We start from the raw sequence: 10269 nt of genomic DNA on the forward strand, positions 1-10269 counted from the left end.
TTTGCAAAAATGATGACAGTGAGAGAAATCTGATATAGCTGACTCCTTTTTCTTCTAACATCACAAGCTAAGTGCCTTTGTTAACTTTAAAACAAAGATGATAACAGTCCCTTCCTGAAACTAATCCCCTTCTTGGTGGGGGACTGAAACTGCCTTTGTAAAACTAATGAAAGTCCACAAGTTTGGGATTATGAGAATAACCTGAATTCTGCTAAGATGTAGGTGTAAACAATAACCAACCATTGTTCCCTAGCTTGCCTTTCTATAATAGCTTCCTGCTCAAGAATCCTGTAACTAGAGGTCACAAGATTTTTAACTTCCCCACTTGCTCCTATAGATAACATCACCATTGTCAAAATCTAAGATTGGTCTCTGAGATATTTTTAAACTTTTGCATTCTGGCAACTAACTGACTCTACCCGGACCTGTGACTCATGCCAAGGAATTGACTCCCACACAGAAACTTCCACCCAGAAACTGACTCAGCGTGCGAAGACAGTTTGGATACTCCAATGATTTCATCCACAACTCATCAGCAGCACTCAGTCCCTAGCCCCCTGTCTGCCAAATTATCCTTAAAAACCCTAACCCCTGAGCTCTTGGGGAGGCAGATTTAAGAATTATCTCCCATCCTCCCACTTGGCTGGCCTTGTGATTATCAAATGCTTTCTCTACTGCAACACTGTCTCCATGTATTGGTTTTTCTGTGCAGCAGGCAAGAAGAACCCACTTGGATCATTACAGACAGTCTTATGAGACTGAGCTGTTAGTCCATGGAATCGGATGCTGATTCCATGTAAATGGTGTCAGAACTAAACTGAATTATAGGACACCTAGTAGGTGTTTTACAAACTGATGTAGAAACCCCCACACATTTGGTGACTAGAAGGATTGAGTTGTAGTAGTAGTGGAGGAAATAGAATTCGTTCCCTTAGTTGGTGTAATTTTTTTTTCAGAACATGTAATAGGATTGTGTCTTGTGCCAGTCAAAAAGTTACATGTATTAACTCATTTTATCTTCATCTCAAGCAAATTGAGTAGGAACAATCAATAAACTCATTTTACAGAATAAGAAAATAAAGGTCAAAGTCAACTGGCAGACCTTGAATTTGGAACCAAACAGTCTGACTCCAACTCCCATTCCCTTAACCACCTATGACTTGACAGGCATGGGTCAGGAGCCTGCTATCATCCAATTTTGGCAGCACCTGGTTACCACAAAGCATGTGGTCCCTATAGCAGAAGCTGAGGGTGAAGGCTACATTATTTAAAATCACCTAGGCATGTGGCAAAAAACTGTTTGACCTAACAAAATAGCCATCCAACATGGCAACAAAGTGTAGCTCAAGTGAGAAGTAAATAATTGGTTAACAAAAATATATTTTTTATGCCATGAAAAGAGAAGAAAGCAGAAAAGGGCTTTAAGGGTTACTTAAAGGGCCAAGCTTTCCCTTTAAGTAACAAGATACATCAGGTTATAGTGGACCCAAGATTTTATTGAACAAACTGAGTAAGGAAAAACTCCACCTATCTTTTAAATGTTAACATTCTCATTATTAAAAGTCTTCTTTTGAATCATCTCTCAGTGACCAAAATACACTTTGAAGCTCATTTTATTTTGTTACATTTATCTTTTTTTTTTTTTTTTGCAGAATAGTGCCTATGTTAGAGAGCTTCTACTTCTAAAATACATCTTTCTGTTGCCTTTACCAATGAAAGAGAACCTTTCTAATCATAAATACCTGCCTCATAATCTGGTCCCTGGTAAAGCATGCAAATATGTTTCCAAATTCTTCTGGAATTTGGTATTACATAAGAAAAGTTATAGTTTAATTTGGTTTCTTCATTGGCAAACTTTTTACTACTGCCTGGGTATTTATTTTTGTTAAAATCTTGTAATTAATATAGTTTAAAGAATGTTATTGCAGCATTTTTTGTTTTCAATTCTTTTTATTGGAATTTGTGAGCCTTTCCAATCTGTATACTTTGATCATTTTCAATGCAGGGTCATTTTTTTCTATTACATCTTTCATACTTGTTCTGTTTTATCTTTGTTGGTTCCTTAGGAATATGTAAAGTTCTTAGATGTAGCTTCTAACTCCATTCTCTGTCCTCTATAACCATTACCTTTCTTTTTCCAACCCCTTCTACTCTTACCCTATTTCCTGGGGAAACTTCTCAAGTTTGTTCCCCACGTGTGTTCTACAGTATGGAGTCTGCTCCCTGCTCCCTCAATGTGGCTGATATGGTTTGGATGTTTTGTCACCTCCAAGTCTTATGTTGAAATGTGACTGCCCATGTTGGAGGTGGGCCTAGTGGGAGGTGTTTGGGTCATGGGGGCAGATTCCTCACGAATGTCTTGATGCTGTCCTCATGATAAGTGAGTTCTCTCTCTGAGTTCACATAAGATCTGGTTATTTAAAAGAATGGCATCTCCTCTCTCTCTTTCTCTCTCTCTCTCACTCCATCTCTCACCATGTGATATGCTAGCTCCCCCTTCACTTTCCTCCATGAATAGAAGCTGCCATAGGCCTCACCAGGAGCAGATGCTGGCACCATGCTTCTCATACAGCTTGCAGAACTATAAACCAAATAAACCTCTTTTCTTTATAAATTATCCAGTCTCAGTTATTTCTTTATAGCAATGCAAGGACAGACTAATGCAATGGATATTTTATTACTTTTGTATTCCTTTACTTCCTTGCAACTGTTCACTGTTCCTCCTATATCTATTTCCATCTCACCCTGGTGACTTTTCCTTTAGGCTTGCTCTCTCTTAATAGCTTTGTGCTCCTGTTTAATAAAAATCACATCTTCTTGCATGAACTCTTATTTTTATAGGCTTCATTGATGTCTTTTTATGATTGTTTATCCCTGGACGATAACAGATTTGGTGTTTTCAATAGGCAGAGTGTGGATGGCTGATGCTTTTGGAAGCACCAGAGTGCTCTCTCCACTTCCCCCATGAACTTGCTTTGTAAAGAGACAGGAACTTTGAGAAAATGTCTATTCAAGAACATCGTATATTTGGTGCAAGACTAGCTGTGGAGCCTTATACTCTGAGACATATAGTTTGCAAAATAAATATTATACTATTTAGTAGACTGTAGAACACAGCAATTTGTAGATTGTAGCTTTCTATAATTCCTCTCTTTCCAGAAAATCAAAACACCAAGTGGCTCTGGGGGAGAAGATCTAATTCCAGTTCAGCAGAGCTATCCCAAGAGAAATCTAGTTAACACAGATTTTTAAAAAAGAATTACCAATCTGCCACCCAGCCATAGATTTATCAGAAAACAAAATAAAACTGGACTCTATAATGCATCTTTTCTTGTTCAGTAACAAAAATATATAGTAATTTCAATTTTCATTTGTAATTTTTATTTGTAAAAGTTAAAACAAATTTAAATTACAAATTTTTACTTTTAAAGTTAAAAACGTCATTAAGAATGTGAAAAATGGGCTGGGTGTGATGGCTCACACCTGTAATCCCAGCACTTTGGGAGGCCAAATCCCAGTATTTTGGGAGGCCCAGCACTTTGGGAGGACTTTGAGACTAGCCTGACCAACATAGTGAAACCCTGTCTCTACCAAAAATACAAAAATTAGCCAGCGGTGATGGTGTGCACCTGTGATTCCAGCTACTCTGGAGGTCAAGGTAGAATAATCGATTGAACCCAGGAGGCAGAGGCTGCAGTAAGCCAAGATGGTGCCACTGCACTCCAGCCTGGCTGACAGAGTGAGACTCTGTCTCAAATTAAAAAAAAAAAAAGTGAAAAATGTATAAATAGAAAGAAAAAATTATCCATAGTCCTGCCACTCAAACACAATGACCATGATTATTAACATTCTGTGGATTTCTTTCCAGTTTCTTTCTTTAGTATATAGTTTTAATTTGCAGTTTATAATGTATAGTTTTTAATTTATAGATTGACAGGGAGAGGGATATATATGGATATATACACAGACATATATAAAAACAAAATATTTCAGTATCTTTTTTCAGCTAGAATTGTATTAAATGCATCTGAAATGTTATTCATAAACATGACTTTTAATGACACATTAAGTTGCATCAAAGTGATGTACCATAGTTACTGAGGCTGATTCTTATGACTCATCATTAAAGAAACCCTGCAATAAATATTTCTAATAACTTTCCTATTGTAAAGTACCAAACCTAGTGCTATTGAATCAAAGGGCATAAACATTTAAAATAGCTCATGCATAGTTTACAAAAGTTTTGAACCACTTTATAGACCAATCAGCAAAACACAAATATACATATCACATCTTGTTCTTATCAATATTAAATATTTTCATTAGTTCTGTTCTTTAGTAGGGTTAATTTTTTAAAAATTTTGATTACCAATAACAGCCAGCTTTAACATACATTTGTGTACTAATTACATTTCTTATTTGGGAAAATATTATGACTCTTACAGTGTGTCTTTAAAAGATGGACACCCCAGGCCAGGCACAGTGGCTCATGCCTGTAATCCCAGCACTTTGGGAGGCTGAGGCGGGTGGATCACCTGAGGTCAGGAGTTCGAGACCAGCCTGACCAACATGGAGAAATCCCATCTCTACTAAAAATACAAAAAATAGCCAGGCATGGTGGCATGTGCCTGTAATCCCAGCTACTCAGGAGGCTGAGGCGGGAGAATCACTTGAACCCAGGAGGTGAAGGTTGCAGTGAGCCAAGATCCCACTCCAGCCTGGGTGACAGAGTGAGACTCCACCTCAAATAAAATAAAATAAAATAAAAAATAAAAATAAAAGACAGATACCCCAAAACAGAAGGAAAATATCTATCATATTGAGACAATTTTAAAAGGTTGAGATCATTCCAAAAAGTAGAATTTCAAATGTTACCATTCTCAAGGACTTGCATTCTCATTTCTCACAGTCTGCTGCATGTAACCACTATTTTCTAGTTAAAGCAAACAATTTGCTCTGTCTCATATAAGTTATACGCTCTCAAGCCCTTGACCTTGTCTATGTTGTTCCCTTTATCTCAAGTTTCTTTTACCATCTCTCTCTCTCACACACACACACACACAGACAGACACACACACACAGAGAGAACCTGTATCCTTTGTCAGGCCCCAGTAGTACCTTGTTACCTCTCTCATTGCACCTAACATTCTGCATTATAGTCATTAATATTCCTATTAGTCTTCTCTACTAGACCATGGGTTCCTTGAGGGCAAGGCCATTTTATCTTTCATCTCTAGATTCTGCATTATTTATCACCGTGACTGGAGTGAAATAGAAACTCATTGAATAGTTCTTTGAATATGGACAGTACTGAACAATAAACACAACTACAACTACCTTCCTAGCTGTAAAACTGAGTGCTATTCTCAGTTATTGCCGTGACTTTGGGGACAGCTTGTTTGAGTGGAAAGACTATAAGCTTCAGAGTCATCAGACTTAGGTTCAAACTCCCAGCTCTGCCATTCACAGGCTCAATGTTATAGGAATAATTACCTAATATCTTTGAGACCCTATTGGAACAAATGGTGATCATAAAGCATACCCTACAGGATTATTTTCAATATAGAAGAGAAAATGAACACAGGTAAAGAATATGGCATATAGCAGTGGTTCAATAAATAGTAGACATTTTTCTAGTTATTGCTAATTAGTAAGACTATTTCCATTATAATAAACATTAACACATTTTTTAAAAACTGATTCTTATATATTTTTCTTTGCATCATCAAGTCATTAAGAAAAAGCCAGTTGTACTATACACATTCTTGTTCCTAGGCAGAAATATTTCTTTTAAGTAAATCTTGGAAAAGAATTAGATCTAATCACAATTTTGAAAAATACAAATTATATTTTCCAAAGGCAAGAGAAATAAAGTTCTCTGTAAAATAATACATGATCCAATTATCTGGTACCTAATTTTTTTTGTTTGCCTCTTTAATTTTGCTGGAAGTATTTAGGGACCTTGAAATACTATAAATAAAAAGTACCACAATCCCTGATGGCAGAAGAAAAGAACTTTCGGAACACGCTCTACTTTTCCCTTCTAAAAATAGATTCACTTGGGCCACACTAAAGAAGCATGTGAAATCTGCCCTGTTGAAAACTGATTTAAACTGGTGGTCCATTTGGCACAAGGGTGTACCCACACACAGGCAAGTGCACACGCACACACACCGAAACCCTCTGAAACATGGCTTCTTCTACTTATCACATAGCCATGATTCATGTGTGCCTTCTATGAAGCTAAGAGGCATTTTGCATCCATCTGCCAACCAGATGAACACAGGAAAAGTCATAAAGACTACACAATTGAGGATGACACAAGTATTTGTTCAGAATATATCTGCCAAGATCTTTTACCCTCTCCCCATACCTCAAACTCCATCCCAAGCTGCTTTCAAGTCCCACACGCTACAGTTTTCCCTTCAAATGACAGCTCAGACAATCTCCCCCAGGATTTCGCAAACCCAGGCCTCATTCCATACAATCCTGTGTGATTAAACGTAGCATGTGAAAGGCCAGGACAGTGCTAAGCACCAAAACATGCTCAATATGTAACTGTCTCCTTACTACCTTCCCATCCCCCGCTCCTTGAGCACTCACCAGACCACTCCACAAGGACAGTTCCTTCCCCACAGGCTCAAAGTTGCTGCCCCAAGCAGATTCTCAGATGCGGAGAAGCACCGGGGGGTTTTCCATTTTAGAGGCTTCTAGCATCCTAAAATATGAAAAAAAAAAAAAAAATCCAACACAGATTTTTAAAAATAATAGTACCTTTTCAACTTTTACATCTAAGTAAATAATATTTTTTAAATACAATATATTCTATGATGGTATTTACAAGGTAACTACAGGATTTGTTAAAAAGATGCCACAGACAAGAGTAACCAAGGAATGCAACAGGACTTTCAACTGCATGCTACGTGGCCTCTTCCAAATCTGTTAATTGCATTTCTGTCTGTGTGTACAACCTCATTTGGAAGTGACATTTGAAATATACATTTCAAGTTCTTTGAAATGTAAACTCTTCATTTAAAGGCCTTACTCCCACCTGCTCCCATCCTTGTCATAATGCTTGCCTCCAAGCATCTCCGGCAAGGAAACCACAAGCAAGTAATGAAGAAAATAGGGTAAGACTTGCCCTGAAGAAAAGTGGGAAAGAGAGGATTAGAGGAGCCAAATGAGGCCACTGCAGTGGGATCTACTTGTGGATGGAACTAGAGGAATTTCTTTCCGCAGCCTCCTAGCAACTCATTCACTGTCGTCAAGGAGGCCTTGACCCCCACTGGGATAAGCAGGGTCCCACACCAGCCTCCCGGGAGGGTGAACTAGACCAGGAGCCCTGACAATCAAGCCAATGAATTAGCAGGGTAGGACTAGAATAACACTCCCCAGACCGCTCTGGCAAAAGGAAGCTATTCCTCCTGCAGAGAGGCATTAAGAGTTTATAACTTTTAAACTGAGACTGTTTTTCTGAAGTAATTACAAGGCACCAATGGACACGGAACACTGGGTATTATTTTAAATGATGAACTATTTTAACTGCAAGAGAAATAAACAATAAGAGATTTAAAGTGATTACTATAATGACAGACCAAAATAAAATAAAACAAAACCAACAACACAGTAGTACATTTATGACTCAAAACTACAGGTTAAAGTATAACATTAAAAATATACCAGGGTGTGATCTACCCATGCTATTGTGAAATTGTAGGGTTTGTGATGTAATGTGATGTGATGTGATGGTTTTATGCATTATTAAATTGTAGAAAAAAATTATACAAACATAAATGGTATGGAGAGAGGGCCCATGATGTGTCAAACAGCATGGATTTGGCATTCTTCTCTTCTTCTTACCCCTCCTTACCCCACTGAATTCTGGTTCCGGCCCCATCACTACCTAGCCCCCAATTTCCCTCAAACTGCATTTGTCAACAATGAAAGCTCATTAGTGCTAAATCAATCTTATCTTACTCCATCTCTCTCCACAGCATTTAACTCTGTGGACAACACTCTTCTTTCTGAAATACTCTCATTCTTGGCTTCCTGGACATCATCTCTTGGATGGATGCCATTTGATCACCTTATTCACTCCTTTGTCTCTTTGCAAATGCTTATTTCTTCCTGGTCGCTTGGTGTTGTTACTAAGGGTGCTATTGTCAGGTCTCTATTTTTTTCTTTCTCAATGTATATTATCTTTCAAGTGATGTCAACCATTCAAATGACTTCAAGTGCTTTTCTTCTTGTAAAAGGACTTCCTGATCCATATCTCCAAGCCAGATCTTTCTCCTTAGCTCCAGACCTCTAGAGCCAACTGCCTGCCAGACACCTGTATCAATGACTTATTACTGTAGGAAAAACCACCCCTAGAACAGTGACTTCAATCAATGATAATTATTTATTTTACTTAGCAAATCTGGAGGTTGACTGGGTTTAGCAAAGCAGTTCTCCCTCAGGGTCTCTAATGCAGTTGTGGTCAGACAGTGACTGGGGCTGAAATTACCTGTCTCCTTCATTTGAACGTCTGTCTCTTGGGCTGGGAAGACTTGACTAGCTGGGGGCTTGAACTCCAAACCATCTCTCTTATATATAGGTATACAATCACTCTCTGCAGTGGCCTCATAGTAGCCACACTTCTTACATGACAACTGAAAGCTCAAAAGGAAAATATCAGCCCCTCATGTCCAGAAATGATCTGACATTCACAGCTAAGCCATGTCATTCTCTGGTTGGACATAAACAATCTTATAGAATACCAACTTCAGACAAAGTTACTCTGCGACCAAGATAAAATGGAACAAAACAAGCCTACTTCATCGTTTGTGTAAGGACAGACAAAAGAAGGTCACTATGCCACCTACAAAATATCCAACCCTAGAATTGCTCCCATTTTTGAGAGCATTCAATCTAGACCAAACCCCTGATTCCTTAAACCTTCCCCCAAATCACCCAACCAAAGCCTAAATCTTATAATAGGTTCTTTCTAACACCCTCTTACTGAGATATCTATGGTTCCCCTTGGTGTATGTTTCCCTTGCTACAATGAGAAATAAATCCAATTTGTTTAGCTGCAGGTGTGTTCCTGGGGGGCTTTGGTTGAAGGACACTGATAGCTCCCAGAGCAAGTGTCGCCGGAGAAATCAACATGGTCTTTTCTAAACTAGCCTTGGACATCACATTGCTACCTTCTGTTCATCAGATCTGTCACAAAGACCCACTTAGATTCAAGGGGAGGAGATAAAGACATCACTTCTTGATGGAAACAGTGTCAAAGAATTTTCAGACATGTTTTAAAACCATCACGACATCTATAATCAGATGCCTACAGCCGCTTAATAGTCATCAGTTCCAATACTGAACACATGATCCATTCTCCTGTTTTTGTACCTTTTCCTAGGTACAATTTGTCCCCAGGACTTGGCCACTTCCTCAATGGAAAATCCAGACCATCCTCACTACTTCCCACTCATTGCATCACTCACCAAGTTGGTCTTTTAGGGTAGAGGCACTTAAGCCACACATTTTCAGAACACTCTGCAGGTGACTTCTGAGTTTGAGCAGCTGGACCACCTGAATCTGTTCATGTGGTCCACAGGAAGCTCCCACAACTGCTACCTACAAACAATCAGTGGTAGAGGAAACAGCTCAGGCCTGGTGCATAATTGGGCTAGAATGATTATTGCCTCTAGCCAAAGATAGTCTGCTGTTGCATTTCATCCTCACTTGAGGTGGCCCCAAAGAAGAGAGGTAAAGGGAAATCCTCCCAGTGGGGAAAACTATGAGCAACTCACTTGGTTATTCACTTCATATGGAAGAAAAGACTAGATCCTTAAGTATGCACTGGCTTCTAAGCAGTAGTGAATGACTTGGCCATTTGGACAGGACAGGAAAAAAAGATTTGAAGCTCAGAGAAAAGGTGTGGGAAAAAAGTATGTGGACAACCCTACAGGAATAAACAAAGCAGATCTCACACTACTGCCCCACTGCAAAGGAGACTCTCAACAGCCATGTGCTCAGGATGATCCATCCTGCCTTTTAGCCAGGCTGTCTCTAGCCACCCCAGTTCTTGTGCAGGAAAGCCCATAAATAGTGTCTCTAGTGCTGCAGTCACTATGGTGCTATGCATTGTCATATTTGAGCTCCCACTTACAAAAGATAATTCAGCTACTGCCAATGCTAAATTTCCAACCTGTAAGCCACGGAATCTGACGCCAAGACCTTGACATAGTACCGTTCCCCAGGGAGGGTGGCTACACAACCATCTAT

The 10269-nt window shown here is 39.0% G+C and overlaps 1 protein-coding gene across 1 annotated transcript in view; it reads right to left on the reverse strand.

The window, feature by feature from the left end:
• Window positions 1–6640, reverse strand: part of TMC1 (transmembrane channel like 1) — a gene marked incomplete at its 5' end in the record, with an annotated part of 220939 nt that extends 214299 nt beyond the window's left edge. The window contains one exon of the mRNA XM_031654756.1: window positions 6604–6640. Coding sequence (XP_031510616.1) covers window positions 6604–6640 — 37 coding nt within the window. The remainder of the gene's footprint in view (window positions 1–6603) is intronic.
• Window positions 6641–10269: the final 3629 nt, after the last annotated feature.

Source organism: Papio anubis, chromosome 13 (genome assembly GCF_008728515.1).
Source record: "Papio anubis isolate 15944 chromosome 13, Panubis1.0, whole genome shotgun sequence".
NCBI lineage: Eukaryota > Metazoa > Chordata > Mammalia > Primates > Cercopithecidae > Papio > Papio anubis.